This window comes from Heteronotia binoei, chromosome 13 (genome assembly GCF_032191835.1).
Source record: "Heteronotia binoei isolate CCM8104 ecotype False Entrance Well chromosome 13, APGP_CSIRO_Hbin_v1, whole genome shotgun sequence".
Classification (NCBI taxonomy): Eukaryota; Metazoa; Chordata; class Lepidosauria; order Squamata; family Gekkonidae; genus Heteronotia; species Heteronotia binoei.
In genome coordinates, this window is record NC_083235.1 from 25481242 (window position 1) to 25501022 (window position 19781).

Consider the following 19781-nt stretch of genomic DNA (forward strand, 5'->3'; position numbering starts at 1 on the left):
GGTCTAGCTTTATTCTTTCCTCTCCACTTTGGTGTAGTGGTTAAGTGCGTGGACTCTTAACTGGGAGAACTGGGATAGATTCCCCACTCCTCCACTTGCAGCTGCTGGAATGGCCTTGGGTCAGCCATAGCTCTCGCAGGAGTTGTCCTTGAAAAGGGCAGCTGTTGTGAGAGCCCTCTCAGCCCCACTCACCCCACAGAGTGTCTGTTGTTGGGGGAGAAGATATAGGAGACTGTAAGCCAAAATGCTAAGGCAGCCTGAACCGTCTTTTTGTCACGTTGATCAGAGAAACTAAGCTTGAGATCTATTTAGCTCTCTTCCCCACCTATTCAGACAAGCTCACAGCAGACCGCAAATAAGGATATACAAATGCCCTGTGCTGTTATATTATCATTGATGTGAACAAAGGAGTTTGTTTCTTGCCCTTCTATTTCTCTCCCCAGAAATCCTTCCCCCCACTGCGACTGCTTCGCAAGAAATATTTGAACAAATATATGAATATGCATTTAGTTGTCTTATCTGATGTGACACTTCATATGTTTTTGGCTGAATTAACACTGCAGTAGCACACAACTTCCCAAGGTTGTTGGGGGCGGGGGGTGGCTTGTTTGTGAGCTCACAAAATGCTGGATGAATCCAACCATCATTCCTCCAGCTATGGAGTGTACAGATTTCCGTAGGCTCTGGCACAGCATTGAGTCATATGTAAATAAGCTGAGTAAGCCTTGTTTCATTGTGTCATGCTGATAAGCAGACAAATCAAGTCTAGTAGCGGAGTTCAATGGTAGAGAATTCTGTGAACATCCTTCAGTACAAGATGGTGAACGTGAGCTTCATTTGTTTTGAGGAAGGCTAAACAGAGAGGCCCGTGGCACAGAGTGGTAAAGCTGCAGTACTGCAGTCTGAGCTCTCTGCTCATAAACTGAGTTCAATCCCGATAGAAGCTGGGTTCAGGTAGCCGGCTCAAGGTTGACTCAGCCTTCCATCCTTCCGAAGTTGGTAAAATGATTATCCAGCTTGCTGGGGGAAAAGTGTAGATGAGAGGAGGTGGCTGAGAGGTGATATGATCACCATCTTCAAGTACTTGAAGGGCTGTCATATAGATGATGGTATGGAATTGTTTTCTGTGGCCCCAGAAGGCAGGACCAGAACCAATGGGTTGAAATTAAATCAAGAGTTTCCAGCTCAACATTAGGAAGAATTTCCTGACCGCTGGAGCAGTTCCTCAGTGGAACAGGCTTCCTCAGGAAGTGGTGGGCTCTTCTTCCTTGGAGGCTAGATGGCCATCTGACAGCAATGAGGATCCTGCGAATTTAGGGGGAGGTATTTGTGAGTTTCCTGCATTGTGCAGGAACTGGGTTGGGTTGGACTAGATGACCCTGGACGTCCCTTCCAATTCTATGATTCTATGACTGGGGAAGGCAATGGGAAACCACCCCATAAAAAGTCTGTCATGAAAATGTTGTGATGCAATGTCACTCCAGAGTTGGAAAAGACTGGTGCTTGCACAGGGGACTACCTTTATGTTTTTACCTTTTTAAACAGATAGGCAGTGACTTGGTCCGTGCATGGAACTTTAAAGCTAAGCAGGATCTTGAACATCAGAATTCCATATGCAGACCAGTGACACCATTTCACCTGGCTACACAACAGATTGTACAGCAACACACTCATTCGTGGGCCAGAAAAGCTCTGCCTTTGCAGCCCACTTTAACACTTGAGAGCGCTTGCCTGGGATAGTGGGATTATAGTATTTTGTTAGATGTTACTATTCCCAAGGGAAGATGTATTGGTGAGACAAAAAGGCAACAACTCTAATGTCCCTCCGGAAGGCAGCGAATATCTGAATAGGATCTGAGCCAGCAGCTTACGTGTTTGCAATTTCTGTGACAGTGCCTTCTGATGCAAATATCTGTATAGCCAGAGAATGTGTGCACATGCGTATACACTTTTCAATGAGAAAGAAAAGGCGGGCAAACGTTGCTTTGTGCTTAACGCCTATCACAAGGCTAAGTCAAAGAAAGATCAAGAATTGGCCATCGTATTTAGGGATGCTGTGAATTATGCCATGAACACATTCCAGAGTCAGACTTACCATATGCAAAGGGTGCGATTGGGTATGAGCCAATCACTTGGTCTGTTTGGTTCATGGCGAGCAGGCAAACTAGTTTTCATTAGGTTTTGCAAAACAGCAGGAAAACAGAATATATGTCCAAAAAATGAAATGCTGAAAGCTTTGCCAGTTTGAATTGTGATCACAAGACCTCGATGAATGAATCATTATTTCTGCAACGGTGATGTTTCTGTGTGTGTGATTCAGTGCCACCGTGTTAGCAAGAGGTCAACATTTTTGGCCAATGTGATTTGTTCCCTTTTGATCCCACAGAATTTAATTCCTGAAAAAGGATTTTGATCCTGAAACTCGGGGGAATTCTGGAAGCTGCGTTGGATCCACAGCCTTGCCTTATTGGAACAGACCCTCCACCACACAATTACTGCACAGTGATTTGCTGGGACTTGCTGTCTCTGGCTTTGTTTCCTATATTGGAAGTGTCTCTGTGTGTTTGAGCTGTTGCTACTATGTCAAATGTTGCACACGCATACCTTCCTTGCATTTGGAGCACTTCATGCATTGATTAATATATTAGATTCTAAGCATCTTCAGAACACAGTGGTTATTTTTTGGACATATCAAACCAGTTCTCATGGCATTTCCCTCAAGCTGTGCACACACAAAGATGCTGCTGATTCGAACTGATCGGCGACCATTAGCTCCACTAAAGACTGTAGTTGAGCACTGCAGGGTTGGGTTTTATTGAAACGCAGCATTCACTGATGACCGATTTGTATGATTCATGAGCAATTTTAATGAGTGATTTAATTGTGTGTTTAAGTAACTGCCTGTTCAGCAGAGAGCTAATATTTCAAGGACCAGGGGGAGGGGGAGGGGAGGGGATATAGTAGAACTATTTCAGGTTGTGTGAGAATGCGCATGTGTGAAAAGCCAGTCGCAGTGTAGTGCATGATTAGGAATACAATCAAACTGACTGTCAAAAAATCAGGTTGCTGTTCTAAGTGTCATAAACATCTGAAGCTGCCTTATTCTGAATCAGACCATCAGTCCATCAAGGTCAGTACTGTCTACCAGGGCTTTTATTGTAGCAGGAACTCCTTTGCATATTAGGCCACACACCCCTGGTGTAGCCAATCCTCCTTGAGCTTACAGTCAGGACCGGATCTACATGTTTTTTGAGGGGGAGGCAAAATTAAAAAATGATGCCCCCTTTTGGGCCATTCTATCTTGTGGTCCCACAGAATACAATGGACTCCATACCCAATCTGGCGCCCCCCCACCCTTCGTAGGTGCCCGAAGCAAGCACCCCCTCTGCCCATAAATATCTCCCTATCCCTTGGACTGCCAGGTGCAAAGCAGCAACCGTTATTTCATATGGTGATTTAAACACAGTACAAGGAGCAAAGCTCAGAGATATTTTGTATGCACACATGAATTTGCAAGGAGTACTGTGACATATGATGGCTAGACAATATTGCACTACGTGCGGGGCAGCAGTGGGGAATGGTCCATTAAAATCCAGCTGTGATATGAGCCAGCTTTGGCAGCCGAAAAGGGGTGAAGAAAAAGCATCCTGGTTCCAGTTCTGCCTACAGGCAGACCTGTAGCTATGGTGTGGCACTTCAGGGTCTCACCCCTCTCCCCAGTCATGAGCCTTACCCCGCCACCCCTGTCCAAAAGGCTGCAGGCGTCCACATGTGAGAAAGTACAGACAATCATATCCTGCCAACCTTACTGATCCCAGGTAGTTAAGGGAACCTGCCTTACCTGAATACTGCTGCTGCATCTGTGGTGGGCTGCAGGGCGAAGGAGACTGGGGCATCTGGTACTGCTCTGTCCCAGGAGCCTGCAGGAAACTAACCGAGGGGCTGCAGTGGAAAGAAGGACGTTCGGGTGAGGCGGCAGAAACCGCATGGAGGAGGCCACAGCTGTGCTCCCCCCTCCCACATCCAAGAGGCAAACACTCCGGAGCCCACTTGCACTGGATAATTTCCAGCACCATTCATCTGTTTAATGCTAATTACTGAGATTCCGACTTTGATCATCTTTCAATTAAGGGCATGCTTATTCACTGCTGCAGATGGCAGGGACACGACGCGTTCCTCTCCCTGAGACACAAAGAAATTCTTGTCCCCCCACCTAGCAGGTTGTGCAAGTCAATTTTTGTAGGGTGGTCTGCAAATCACACAAGAACCGGGGGGAGGGGGGGTTACTTGATTTTCTCCTGTATCCCTTTCCACATTCTATTTTCTCTTTCTCTCATCCTGGCAACCCTTTCCTCTGCTTCCTTTCCACTTACCAACCAACCTTTTGTTTACCTGATGCCACCATCTCTCCAGTCTTCAGCTTTATTTATTGCTTGTTTACTTCGTTTACAGTTTATAGCATTCTCCTCTCCTCTGTTTTATCCTCACAACAACCCTCTTAGGTAGATCAGGCTGAGAGAGAAAAGGACTGGCCTAAGATCACCCTGCAAGCTTCCATGGCAGAGCAGGGATACAAGTCCGACATACAATCTATTGGCACACTGGCTCTGAGCATTCCCTCCTTCCGGCAGCCTCTCCCTGGGAAAAGTTTGGCCAAGTTGCAAAAGACATGTGGTAGCAAGTCACCTGTGTAAGTTGTATAGTGGCAACTGCTGGGGCCAGCTAAGTCGCACCAGCGCAGAGGCTGCTGCTGAACCCAGGCGAATGCTGCAATGGCAGCCACTGCTGCACCTGGATGAGGTGCACAAACTGCATGGTAATTAAGTTGCCTGGTGGTTGCTTCTGGTTCCGGCCCCCTTTAGCCCTCCTCCAAACAGGAAGAAGAGGAGCAGGGGTGAACTGGGAGGCCAAAACGGCCCTGGAAAGGGCCCAGTCCCCTCCTGCTTATCTTTTACTGCCAGAAACCAAGGCTTGGAATGCTGGGGAATACTATAGTCATTGCCTAGTGATCCCCTCAATGGCTACTGAGATCTCTTTAGGACATCCATTTCTTAAAGGTACAGGCACTGTTTCTATTTTTGGGGGGATTTTAATCCCTCCCCCCATTTTAAAAAATATTTTTGTTTATATTTTGAATGCTTAAAGTCTGATCACTGTGAAAGCACCACACCTGTTCAGTCTCCAAGCGTAGTGATGGAGAGAAGCTTGTAGTGAGAAATGGTAAGTTTGCCATCCCTTACAAATGATAGCTAGACACTGCAAAAGTATTCTCTGATTTCCTGGTGGTGGTGGAGGTTATTACCAGTGTGGCTTTGGTACACCCCACAGGAGTGAGGGAAAGGGCAGCACTGCTGAGACTTGGGACTGTTGGGAAGCTGAAAAGGGACTACTTGCAACTCCATTCCTTGACAGCATAAAACAGGTTTTAACTTGGTTTCTACAAGGTTCCGGGGAAAGGAATATTGCAGTTCAGTTCTGAAAGGAGACTGTTGCAGATGAAGAGGCCCTGCTTGTGGTGGTCGCCCGTCAAAGAGGACGTGATTCTAAAAAGAGACAAGGAGCAGGACCTGGGATCCTGCCTTACCTGGTGCCATTCTGCTGGGCGGGTGGGATAACACTGTAATAGACAGGCATCCCTCCAGCTTGCAGTCCTCCTTGAACAGACTGGTTGGCTGGTACCAGCACGGGCTGCTGAAAGGGCTGCTGGACCACGCCCTGAGACTCATTAGCCACGGGGACCTGCTCAAAAAGAACAACCAGGTAATGAATCTATCACGAGAGGGAAAGAGGCTAAAATGTATAGACAGTGAGACTGGAGGGTCACTCCATTGTCTGTGATTTTGATTGCACAACCCACCTTTGTGTTCAGCCTTTCGCAAAAAACAATTATTTCAGCTCCAAGCAAACAGTCTAGCCTTTGCTGTTGGGGAAAGAAATCCTCAATTTGATAGGAAATCTTCTGTTGTTCTACGGACACATATGGACTCTCATGGGCAAACAATGAGGAGGTCTCTCTGGGCTGGACCTCTTACATTTCTCTGCTCCATACAGCACCTAGCATGCGGGTACTAATGGTGGTTATTGAAGAGGGAGGGGAGGAAACCAGGCCCATTTACATCAACCAATTCTTTGTAAATTCAGTTGAGGGAGCTGAAACTATCCAGCCAGTTTGCCACAGTTTACTTTCAATATCACAGCCAGGTTGGTTATCCACAGCTTTCACACTTCCATTATTTTAGGGTTTAAAAATGCACAGTGATGAATGCTATCAGGGTTTTGCTACACGTTGCAAAGGAGGAGAGCAAGGGAACATGGCAGAGGGCTGCTGTTGTTATCTCAGAATTTGTTTTTGCTCTGTGTCATCCATAGAATGCCTTCCTGCAACTATGGACGTGAAGATGAAGATATTGGATTTATATCCCGTCCTCCACTCTGAAGAGTCTCAGAGCGGCTCACAATCTCCTTTACCTTCCTCCCCCACAACAGACACCCTGTGAGGTGGGTGGGGCTGGAGAGGGCTCTCACAGCAGCTGCCCTTTTAAGGACAACTCCCGTGAAAGCTATGGCTGACCCAAGGCCATTCCAGCAGCTACAAGTGGAGGAGTGGGGAATCAAACCCGGTTCTCCCAGATAAGAGTCCGCACACTTAACCACTACAGCAAACTGGCTCTCCAGTGGGAAGCACTGTGGTCAAAACTAAGAGGCCCCTGAAGGTTTCCCAAAGGGACCTGAACATCTGAGTACGTGTGAGGCTCGTTCCTGGATTTTCGAGGGCCACAGGACAGCAAAACTGCTGTTTTCAGAAAGGAACTGGCGGGATTGCCGCGGTGGCGCCGTTGGGCGTGCGCAATGGGACGCCTGCGCATGCCCAGTGGCGCCGACCGCGGAAAATTCCCGGGCTTTCTTACAGATACCGATCGGGGACCGGCGCAGGCGCAGTATCCCACAAGTGTGATGCACAGAGACCACGAAGAAGATCTGCTGTTTCTGTGTCTGCACCCTTTTTGCCCCTCTTCTTACTCGTGTTGCTGACTCACTTGATACGAAGGCAGCGGAGTGTACTGGACCATCAAGCCTTGCATCTGGCTGCCCATGTTTCCTCGCTGGTTGTTGAGGAGGCCCTGGCTTTGAGAGGGCTGCACGCCCATCATGCTTTGCATCTGGCCGCCCATGTTGCCGCGCTGGTTGCTGAGGAGACTTTGGCCCTGGGGTTGCTGCACTCCTATCATGCCTTGGTAGGTCTGCTGCTGGTTGGACATGATTGGCTGTAAACCTGCATCGTGATGAGAGGTCAACGGTTAGCATCTCTTTGGTGCCCCCAGAATGTCAGTGTCCCCTTTGCCAGCCCAGTTCCCCACCTGAAATGCTAGGCACCGGATGTGCGTGTGCTGATCCTCTGTTGTGCAGGCTGGTGCAGAGCAGTGGATCGACATGTGATAGGGGAACAACTGAGCCTGCTTGACTAGCTCATAGTCACCCATTGAGCTTCCACGCTAGAGACAGGACTCGAATGTGGGTCTCCCAGATCCTAGTTTGGCACTAAGATCGTTCCGCCACACTGGCTCTTGTTTTATAAAAGCCAAGCAGGCACCGAAGCTCAGCTATCCTGAAGCCGGATTACTAATAACACAAAATGCACAGCTACCACCCAAACCAGCAGTCGTACGTTTAGAAGAAGAGATGGGATTTATGCCCTGCCCTTCACTCAGAGTTTCAGAGTGGCTTACAATCTCCTTTTCCTTCCTCTTCCCACAACAGACACCCTGTGAGGTAGGAAGGGGCTGAGAAAGCTCTGAGAGAACTGCTCTTGAGAGAACAGCTCTGAGAGAACTGTGACTGGCCCAAGATCACTCCAGCAGCTGCATGTGGAGGGGTGGGGACTCAAACCCAGTTTTCCCAGATCAGCATCCACGCACTTAACCACTATGCCAACTGTAGCAGACCTTCTGCCCTGATGTCGTGACACTGGATGGACCATGTTAGGCACAAGCAGAGTGATGCTTGCAGAAGCCATCTTTGCAACCTCCCCCCCTTCTGGGCCAATGGTTGCGCCCCAGGAACAGTATGGGGGCAAAATGGGTGCCTGTAGTACCATACCATACCAAACCTTTAATGGCATAATAGATTCAAATAAAAATACAGAGAATATAAAAATTTAAACATTGGAGATAAAATCAAAATGAAACCGAGCTTACAGATGCATTCAAACATGGTCAGAATTAAATTTAAGGATGTCAGCCAGAAATTTTGCCACAGCCTCACTAACCACCCCCCACTCAATAAATAATAACAGGGTGGCAGAATAGACAAATCTGGGGAAAATGCTTGCCAAATAAATCTTTACGGAGGTTGTGATAAAAAGAACAATCAAGCAATATATGCTGGATTGAGTCAGGAGTATTCGCTCCGCAGGAGCAAAGTCTGTCGGCTAAAGGGACTCGCTGATATCTCCCTTGTAAAACTTTGGAGGGAAATGCATTTAGTCTAGCCAACATAAATGCCCTGCGATGACTTGGAATGGATAGGTCTGATAGATAATTGGGCATTTTGCCACAGAAAGCATAGAGACCTAAGGAAGCTGGAGAGCAAATATAAGGGTCAGTTGGCCGTAATTTCGTTTCCTCCGATTCCCACAGTCTCAATTTAATACATCTGAAGATATATGACTCATCAGAGGTAGAAAAATCATCTACCTCTAACCCCAATTGATTGAGTTTGGACAGAAGCACTGCAGTCCAGGATGAAATATATGGGTCTCTTTTCATACAATCAAGAAGGCTGTTAGGATCTGTTCTAAAGTGAATTTTGAGCCAGAATTTAAACACTGCAATTCAGGCTTTTGTCTCCACCAAAGACTGACCCACTTCAGAGCAGAGAGCAAAGTAGGCCACACATTTTGGCAAACCAAGAATTTGTCTAAAGAATGAGGCTTGAATGCCCTCCACTTTCCTGGTAAAAGCTGAGATCCATATAAGGATTCCATGGAGAATATGGGCAAGCGTTTTGGCTTTAAACACTTTAATTGCTGCTGGAACTAATTGGTTGCCCCTTGCAAAGAAAAACTGTTTAATTTGAGCAGCTGAACATTTAGCCAACTTGACGGTGTTGTTACGATGTGAAACCCAGCTTAACTTGTGATTAAAAGTGATCCCAAGTATTTAAATTTTTTTGTTTGCTCAATTGTTGAGTTGCCAATAAACCATCTCTGTGGGCGCGAGCAATTTGAAAAGACAACTACTTTAGATTTGGCATAATTGATAGAAAGTGAATTACAATTACGGTAATCATAAAAGGCATTCAAATACCTTTGCAGGCCCACTCTTGTACAAGAGAGGATGGTAGTGTCATCAGCATAAAGTAATAAGGGGAGCGCTCGGCCTGCAAGTTTAGGCGGATGACCGTTAATAGGGTTCAAAAATTGTGCCAGGTCAGTTAAAAATAAATTTAAAAGATGCGGGGCCAGCACACAACCTTGTTTAACCCTCTTTAACACTGGGATTTTACTAGTCAAGTCACCGCTAGAAGAAAATTTCACTTGGCAAAAGGTATTAGAATGAAGTTTCCTCAAGAGAAACAGCAGACGAGGGTCCATTCCGAGGTAACCTAGCTTGATCCATAGTTGGGCTCTATCTATTGAGTCAAAAGCACCCTTCAAATCGATGAAGGCCGCGTATAATTTTTTTGACCCGGTATGCATACATTTTTCAGCAAGGAAGGCCAGAGTGCAGCAGTGATCCATAGCAGACCTGCCTTTGGAGAAGCCAATCTGTTCAGGACCTATGATGTTGCCTAGGCGCATCCAGTCAGTTAATCGGAGTTCTAAATGTTTTGCATACCACTATAGATAATACCACTATAATAAACTAATGGGGCGGAAATTTTCTGGTAACTCCAACCCCCCCTTTTTGTATATTGGCATAATTACAGAGTCAAGCCAAGAGTCAGGGATGGAGCCATGCAGATCGATAAAAGAGAACAATTTTGCAAGGGGCAAGAGCCACCAATCGGCAAACTTTGTGAATACCTCAGCGGGAAGGCCATCAGGGCCAGGTGCTTTACCCGCTTTTAAATCCTTCAATAACCCACTGATTTCCTCTAGAGTTACTGGAGGCCAGACCGGCATATCAGTAACTGAGGGGTTTGCTAAGATAGGAGGGGATACACATGGAGCAGCAAAAATGTTAGAGAAGTAATCAACCCATGTTTGCTCAGAAATATTTGGGTCAGTAACAGAATTGTTTTTTGGATTACCTGAAATGATTCTCCAGAAAGCCTTATTATCATTAGATTTTATCAAGTGGTAAAGTTGGTCCCATTTATTCTGAAAGAAAACTTTCTTTTTGGATGTAGTAAGCTCCAGGTAGGCTGTCTTATAAGCTATGTAGGCCTTAATTTTTGTTTGGTCTTTAGAGTGACAAGCCTCTTTAAAATGAGCTCTCAGTTCTTGTTTCCAAGCTAAACAATCTGTATCGAACCAGCTAGAGAAACTAGACCTAGACAAGATCACAGTTTTAGCTTTAGCACTACAATAATCAATTAATAATGAGAATTCTAAAAGGATTGAATCATCTGAATTGGAATTTATGATTGAATCCCTGCAGTAGAAAGAGGGGGGGGGGGGAGTTGTTGCAAAAAAATATTTTAAAATCCTCCCTCTCCTCCCATCTTTGCTGGCAGAGGTCAAATGGAGGATTCAAGACAATGCATTTTCCCATTCCCACACTCATATCAGTGTCTGCCAGGGTTTTTTAAGTAGAAATTTCCCAGCAGGAACTCATTTGCATTTTAGACCACACCCCCTGACACCACCATTGTTATACATAGGGCCTTTTGCAGAAAAAGCCCAGCAGGGAATCATTTGCATATTAGGCCACACCCCCTGACACCAAGCCAGCTGGAACTGCATTCCTGTGCGTTCCTGCTAAAAAAAAGCTGTGTCCGCCATTGGTGAGAAGCTGGGTAATGTATCTTGTGACACATGGCAAGGTTTCAAAAGGGGCTACAGGAAAGAGAAAGGAAAAAGGGAAGGTCCCCTGTGCAAGCACCAGTCATTTCCGACTCTGGGGTGACGTTGCTTTCACAACGTTTTCACAGCACTTTTTATGGGGTGGTTTGCCATTGCCTTCCCCAGTCTTTTACACTTTCCCCCCCAGCAAGCTGGGTACTCATTTTACCGACCTCGGAAGGATGGAAGGCTGAGTCAACCTCAAGCCAGCTACCTGAAAATCCAACATCCACCAGGGATCGAACTCAGGTCGTGAGCAGAGAGTTCAGACCTCAGTACTGCAGTACTGCTGCTTTACCACTCTGCGCCACGGGGCCGCTCCACAGGAAAGGGAGGAAAGGGCTAAAAACCACATGTGATGCTGGAGTTTCATGAGTACAACTCAAGAAAGTATCATCTGAGTACAGATCAAGAAAGTACAACTTAAGAATGTACCACTGAGGCCCAATACGCATCTTAACAGAGGTATGGAGGAACAAGGCCTTAACTCCCTCACCCACCCCTGGCCAATTCCCCAACCAAAAATACCTCTCAACCCCACCAGCTGCCTTAAATTCTAACACAGCTTCAGGAGACCATATGGATGCAGTGAAACGGTCCCCAGGGGAGGGGGCACTGCTGTTTTTAAAGACAGAGTGTGCTTAACATCACGTCTGCTCTGGCCTGGAGAGTATCCGATTCCTGTCTGCTCCACCACCAGCGATATGCCAGTCATACCCTCCTTGGAGATGGGAAAGGCAAGCCTTAGAGGAAGAAGTTTCCTTTCCAAGACTGACAGCTGAACAAATTTGCTTTTCAGCCTCGAGCAACGTATTTGAATAGATCTTCGGGGCTTAATCAACTATGGCTTCAGTCAACCTGCCACAGAAGCTGGCTAAATGTGCTTTCCCAACGAACTCTTTACATGCACTCAGTTCGAGCCCTATAAACAGACGGGCTCCTGCAGGCTCCGAGAAGGAGCGAGACAGACTGAGGCCCTCCCTGACGGCTCTAAGCTGCTGCCCCCTTCTCCTCCTCGCTGAGACGATGCATGCCCTGCCCACTTACCAGGCTGCTGGGACTGCTGAGGCAGCTGTTGGCTGCGCTGCGGGCTATAGGCCACCGGGTGAGAGAGAGGTCGGTATTGCTGGCTGGAGTTCGGGTACTGCCCGGGAGGGTAGTAAGAAACCTGAATCTGTCAGGGGGATAAAGGGAGTCAGTCAGTAAAACTAAGACGGGGAACGGGATGCAGGAAAGCAGAGATGGGTGACCCACTGCTGAGCGACTGCTTCAGAAGACAGCAGGTGTAACAGCAAGCAGAACTCAGACACGCCAGCGGGAGACACGCTGCCACCAGAAAGCCGCTTTCCAGGGATGGATCACAGTGTAAGCCCTGTAGGCACAACTCCTCTGCACACTGGCTGAATGTGCATAGAGGAAGAGCGCGTGAGCATGGTGGTCCCCACCCCCCCTCCCACCCTGCCTGTGTGCATTCACCAGCTCACAAGCAATTTTCCCTTTAAGCTGCAGAGTCTTGTGAGCAAAACTTCTACTTCATGAGCTACTGGCATTCAAGTTGTGAACTACTGCATCAATTATTGTGTTCTGGGGCCATTTTTCCTGAGCTAAGACAAAAATGTGTGAGCTGGAGGCGAAAAACCTGTGAGCTAGCTCACGCTAACTCAGCTTAGAGGGAACACTGCTCATGAGCATTGCACCTATACAGAGAGGCCGTGTACGCTTGCACACTGTACTTGGAAACGACTGGAAAGCAGTGTCCCCGATCACAGGGAATTTAGGGTACACATGGACACTAGGCACCATGCTCATGAGCAGACATCACATGGGGGAAAGTGTGCACTCATGCCTGCTCTCCCCCTCCCCATGCATTTGGTCAATATGAGGAGGGGGTCAAGTGTTGAGGATTCTAAACACATCGCAAAATTATGTTTGCTTCCCCCGCACACACACACAATATCAACAGCAAGCAAGCTCCGGAAGGGCTCATCTTCCCTATTCACATGTTGGACAACTCTTGTGTCAGACTCAGGTGAGTAGCCCTGTTGGTCTAAAGTAACGAACAAAGTTTGAGTCCAGTGGCACCTTTGAGACCAACAAAGTTGAATTCTGGGTAGAAACTTCCGTGTGCAATCACATGGAAGTTTATACCCAGAATAAAACTTTGTTGGCCTTGTGCATGCAGATGAAAGCTTATGCACAGAATAAAAGTTTGTTGGTCTTGTGCATGCACACGAAAGCTTACACCCGGAATTAAATGTTATTGGTCTGAAAAGGTACCACTGGCCTCAAATTTTGTTCTAACATTTGTGTCAGCGCAGGTAGGCGGAACAAGGTATTTTGCACACTGAAGAAGGGGGCGAGGGGAGGAACTAACCTCCAAAGACCAAACTGGCTAGCCCAATCAAATGCTCTGTCTGGTTCAGATCCTGCATCTTTGGCTCTCTTGTTTATAATTTCTCAATCGTACCAATGGATGCTGCTCAGACACCCTCCCCCCCCCTCCTTGCAGCTTACTTGCTGGGGGGGCTGCATATAACTCTGGGGCTTGCAGGACCTGCTGGGTCGGCGCCGTGTGTCCCGAGGCAGAGTAGTTGGAGGCAGTGATCGGCTGCCCTGGGGAAGCCATGATGAATCCTGTCTGCTGAGGATGCTGGGGCATGAGTGGCGGCTGGAAGATGGCAGAGGAAGGGTCCGGCGCTTCCGTGGAGCCCTGGCGGCTGAGGCTGATCTGCCCGAAGGGACTGTTAAGCTCCTCGGCCTGCGGGACCCAGAGGGTGGGAGAAAAGACCACTGAGGAGCTGTGACCCCCGAATTACTGCCATCAACAAGTACATCAGGATCAACAGCTAGCCAGTCCCAACAAAAATAGGACTGTTTGGGGGGGGAGGGTAACACACACACACACACACAACACCAAACCCAGGAGAAGCACACTGACATGTACACAACCACAGTGAAAATGGCCCCTTTTAAAGGGTTAAGGTGGACATGCTGAAGGAATAACAAAAATTAGCAGGAAACAGGAGGGGGAGAAATCACCACCAAGCAATCTTTAATTCTGATTTGGAATGTGTACTTGTTTGCTCCCGCCCCCAATGCGAAATGCACAAAAGTGTCATCATAACTACATTCTGGATGTGAAATGCGACACATGAGCCCCTTCCCTCTTACACCCAGATACAACTGAGAAGGTAACGCTAACCCGACACATGCAAGAATGGAAATAAAGGGAATGCAAGTCTGCAACTGCAAGAAGGTCAACTGATACTGAAAACATAAAAATGCAGGAGGAGCCGTGCTGGATCAGACCCAAAGTCCATCAAGTCACAGAATCACAGAGTTGGAAGGGACCACCAGGGTCATCTAGTCCAACCCCCTGCACAATACAGGAAACTCACAAACACCTCCCCCTAAATTCACAGGATCCGCATTGCTGTCAGATGACCATCTAGCCTCTGTTTAAAAATCTCCAAGGAAGGAGAGGCCACCACCTCCCAAGAAAGCCTGTTCTACTGAGGAACCACTCTAATGGTCTGGAATTTCTTCCTAATGTTGAATCGGAAATTCTTCTGATTTAATTTCAACCCAATGGTTCTGGTCCTACCTTCTGGGGCAACAGAAAACAACCATCCTCTATATCAGAGGTCCCCAATCCCCGGGCCATGGACCAGTACTGGTCTGTGGCTTGTTAGCAACCGAGCTGTGAATTGTATAATTATTCCATTATATATTACAATGTAGTCAGGAGGAGGAGGAGGAAGACCAATTGGATTTATATCCCACCCTCCATTCCAAATTTCAGAGTTTCAGAGTGGCTCACAATCTCCTATATCTTCTTCCCCCACAACAGACACCCTGTGAGGTGGGAGGGGCTGAGAGAGCTCTCCCAGAAGTTGCCCTTTCAAGGACAATTCTGCGAGAGCTATGACTAACCCAAGGCCATTCCAGCAGATGCAAGTGGAGGAGTGGGGAATCAAACCCGATTCTCCCAGATAAGAGTCTGCACGCTTAACCACCACACCAAAACTAACAGAAATAAAGTGCAGAATTGTATCATCCCAAAACCATCCCTCCACCTCGGTCCTTGGAAAATTTTTCTTCCACAAAACCGGTCCCTGGTGCTGAAAAGACTGGAGACCACTGCTCTATATGACAGCCCTTCAAGAACTTGAAGATGGTGATCATCTCCTTAGCCTTCTGGAGCTGGGTATGTTTAGCCTGGAGAGGAGACAGCTGAGAGGTGAGATGATCACCATCTTCATTCAGCATTCTGGTCCCACAGCGGACAACCAGCCACCCCTAGGAAACCTACAGGCAGGAGGACTGCAGTAACAACATCCTGCCTCTGGGACTGGAAGGAGTAGACATCCCCTAGGGCTACTAGTCACTGGTTGCTCCATCCTCAATGAAGCTGCCCTCTCCCCCTTCTGAAGTTTTCCAGGTTGATGGCCATCATCATGCCCTGTGGCAGACAGCAACACAATGTAATTGTGCGCCGTGTGAAGAAGTTCTTCCCTGCATCTGTCCTGAATCTTCCCACAATTCACTAGCATTCTGGTAGAGGGAGAAAAGCTCCCTGTCCGCTTGGCACTCTCTCGGCATTCATAAATTGATAGCTTGGGAGTCAAGTCTCCCCTTACTTGCCTTTTCCCCCTGACTAAACAGCCCCAAGTAGATGGAAAATAGCAACATGGGCATGTGCATTGGCAGTTAAAACAATGCACAGAAATCCAAGCACGATGGCCTAGGGCGTCATAACGACACTAAAGAAATTCACCCCAAAAGCCCAATGGCAATCAGGGCAACCACAAAGGGACCAGTGCAAGAAAGCATGATATTGGTATTAATGGGCTAAATAAGGTTTATGAGAAAATGTCCTCCAAACTGGCATCTCTCTCTCAGGGCTTTTTTTGTAGCAGGAACTCCTTGGCATATTAGGACCCCCCCCCCAATGTAGCCAATTCCTGCTGGAGTTTACAGTAGGCCCTGTACGAAGAGCCCTGTAAGCTGGAGAGCCAGTTTGGTGTAGTGGTTAAGTGTGCAGAATCTTATCTGGGAGAACCGGGTTGATTCCCCACTCCTCCACTTGCACCTGCTGGAATGGCCTCGGGTCAGCCATAGCTCTGGCAGAGGCCGTCCTTGAAAGGGCAGCTGCTGTGAGAGTCCTCTCAGCCCCACCCACCTCACAGGGTGTCCGCTGTGGGGGGGGGGGAGATATAGGAGATTGTAAGCGCTCTGAGTCTCTTATTCAGAGAGAAGGGCGGGGTATAAATCTGCAGTGTTCTTCTTCTCTATCAGGAGTAAGTGGCCTAATATGAAAAGGAGTTCCTGCTACAAAAAAGCCTTGCTCAAAGGTATATGTCAAGATCTTCTGTCAGTGGACCACACTTTTCTAAAACCAAAGAAACTCGTTGGCAATTAATTTAAATCAATACAAGCCACATTCAGTGTAGTGTTTCTCAACCCAAGAGTGAATATAAGAGAACGTAAAAGAAGCCATGCTGAATCAAATCAATGGCCTATCTAGTCCAACATTTTGTGTTACAAAGTGGCTGAAATCCAGAGGGGCCAGAACTCCAAAAGCCCTCCCACTCTTGGCCCCCAAACACCAGGAATACAGAGCATCACTTCCCCAGACACAGTGTTCCATACTGGGTGGATAATAGCCGTGGATGGACCTCTGCTCCGTATGTTTATCCAATCCCCTCTTTAAGCTGTCTGTGCTTGTAGCTGCCACCACTTCCTGCTACATCATGAAGTCTGTGAAAGTGGGTCCCACGAGTTTCTATTGATCTGTCCACACTCTGTTATTTAAGTGGGTCACAAGGGAAGTTTGGACTTATAGATCACAAGGCCCAAAAGGCTGGGGACACAGGTTTACTGCATTTTGATCGTTGCCTCCAGCTAGGGGTAGAAAGTCATAATGCTGCAGTAATTGCAAAGCTGCCATCTAGCAGTATTCCTCTATGTCAGGAGTGGCCAAACTGCAGCTCAGGAGCCACACGTGGCTCTGTCACACATACTGTGTGGCTCTCAAAGCCCCCACTACCCCATCAGACAACTTGGAGACGACATTTCTCTCTTTAAACCACTTCTCAAGCCAAGTCAGCTGAGGTGCATTTAAAGTTAAGGCTGCTTTCTTTCCACCTCTCCCTCCCTCCCCTATATCTTCTTTCCTTCCTTCCTCTCTTGCAGCCTACGTTCCTACGTTAAGCAAGTTTGGCCACCCCTGCTATAGACATGGTTTAGCAGACCAATTTCCCTCAACCTCCTCGTTCTCCTTTAACTGATCCTTGGATGCTTCTAGTGCTCTGTGTCTCTTGGAAGGCAATGAGCATACTCTGGTCATGTCAAGTTTGTTTTTCAAGAGCTGCCTCTCTTTTTTTTTTCTAAAGTTTACAAAGTAATTTCCCCCTCAGTATAAATGGTTGGTCTCTACTATGTGTGTGGCCGTTTCACGGGGCTGCTGACAGACACTCAACCATCAAGTCTGGTATTCAAGTGACTGAATGGAGGACACACTCTTCAGTCACCACCATGGATTGGAGCTATGGATGGGTTCCATGCACACTAGACATTCTCTGCCATGGAGTGTGCTTCTGCTAAAACTTCTATTTGCCCACTGAAAACCATTGATCTTGTGGAAACAAAAGTCTTACTGGGAGCACATTCAACAGCGGGAATTATCTAGTGTGCGCAAACTATTTCACAGGATCCAAGCCCATGTAATCAAACCTGATTGACTTCAAAGCACTGTGATGTCGCATTCAGTCAGCTGTGATTCCTAATTAGATAGGATCGCATAGGTGATAAAATCAAACAAGGATGCAGTGCCCAGCAAAAACAAAGGAACCAAACAGCAGTTTTAAAAGATGACTTCTCAGACAGTCAAACGTAATGGCTGGGAAAGATCATCTCAGATAGATGATAGACAGACAGATGGATAGATAGATATGGAATTGTTTCCAACAAGAAACTAAAAATGGCCGGCATCTGGCATGGCTGTATCATAGATCTATTTTATTTTATTGTACAGTTCCTTTTAGACATCATCATCATCAGGCACTTTGAACCACTTTGATACATGTTTTATGTGCATATGTAAAGTCGCATCAATTCACAGCTGACTTCTGGAGACCCTAGCAAGGGACTTACACGGTAAGCAGAAGTGGAAGTGGTTTGCCATTAGTCTTCCTCTGCAGAGTCTTCCTTTGCAGACTCCCTTCCAAGTACCAACCTTGCTTAGTGTCCAAGATCTGACGCTGCCTTCCCTCCTCCTATGTGCTTTAGAAGTCTTGAATTAAGGAAGTTAGCCACCGTTCTATATTATTCCCCTTTTTTATCCTATGCCTCGTCTGTGAGAGTCCTGGTATTCTGGGGTTGTGTGTGTGTGACTGCCATAAGCCACCCACTCTACTATGACATATAGTAACTATGATGATGATGATAGGATCCTTCTCCTAAGCTCTCGACCTGAAGAGGTTACATGGGTGGCAACCAGAGACAGGGCTCTTTCAGTGGTGGCACCGCACCAGTAGAATGCCCTTTTTTTCCTCCCCCCCAGACTTGCCTCATACCCATCTTACAGTCTTTTGAGTGCCAAGATAAGTCATTTCTTTTCACCTATCCTTTTCATTAAAGTGGGGGGAAGTCTTAAATGTTTTTATAGCTCTGCTTCTAGCCTGAGAACAGTTTTATGCTGTTTTTATGTTCTACCTGGGTTCTTAATACCTTTTAATTATTTTTTAAAAAAATCATTTTCTAAACTACTTCAAACAGGTTCCTTCCAGAGGTGGTATAGATAGTTTTGAAATAAAATAAAATTGGCCTGCTGGCAGTACCACTGGCTTCACTGCATCCTGAGATGGTGACCTTTGAAATGGCACAAACAACTGAGTCAAGCCCCGAACTGCCCTAAACCTCCCAACCATCACCATGTAGATGATGGTTGCTTGCTAATGGCTGAGGGGCCTGGGAATGTCTAGTCTGGAGAAAAGGAGGCTGAGGGACATTCTGCTCTCTTTAAGCATTTGAAGGGCTCTCAGAGCCCCGCGGCGCAGAGTGTTAAAGCTGCAGTATTATTTATTTATTACTTTAAATTTCTATCCCGCCCTCTCCGCAAGCAGACTCGGGCGGCTAACAACATACATTTTTACAATTTAACCAATAAAAACTACAATTTAAAATTATTTAAAACACTTAAACATTAAAACATTCCATTGCATTTTTGGTGCTGTATCACTATGATATAATTTAACATAAATATAAATGTAAATGGTGATCATGGTACTCTGTAATGGTGTAGAGTGGCAGCGCCCTCCCAAATTAGGTTAGATCTCAAAGGCCTGTCGAAACAGTTCGGTCTTACAGGCCCTGCGGAAGGTGGAAAGATCCTGCAGGGCCCTTATGGCCTCTGGGAGAGTATTCCACAATTCTGGCGCTGCCACCGAGAAGGCCCTAGCTCGCGTCTACCGCAACCTAGCCTCCCAGTACTGCAGTCGGAGCCCTCTGCTCACGACCTGAGTTCGATCCCCAGCAGAAGCTGGGTTTTCAGGTAGCTGGCTCTAAGTTGACTCAGCCTTCCATCCTTCCGAGGTTGGTAAAATGAGTACCCAGATTGCTGAGGGGAAAGTGTAGATGATTGGAGAAGGCAATGGCAAACCACCCCGTAAAAAGTCTGCCATGAAAACACTGTGAAAGCAACGTCACCCCAGAGTCGGAAACGACTGGTGCTTGCACAGGGGACCTTTCCTTTCCAGAGGGAGCACGGAACTGT

General features: G+C 47.0%; 1 protein-coding gene across 1 annotated transcript in view; it reads right to left on the reverse strand.

Moving 5' to 3' along the window:
- The window catches only part of R3HDM2 (R3H domain containing 2), a 125673-nt gene that overhangs the window by 20450 nt on the left and 85442 nt on the right, over positions 1-19781 (reverse strand). The window contains 6 exon segments of the mRNA XM_060252268.1: positions 3842-3942; positions 5585-5739; positions 7038-7273; positions 12053-12179; positions 13520-13552; positions 13554-13763. Of these exon segments, the coding sequence (XP_060108251.1) occupies positions 3842-3942; positions 5585-5739; positions 7038-7273; positions 12053-12179; positions 13520-13552; positions 13554-13763 (862 nt within the window).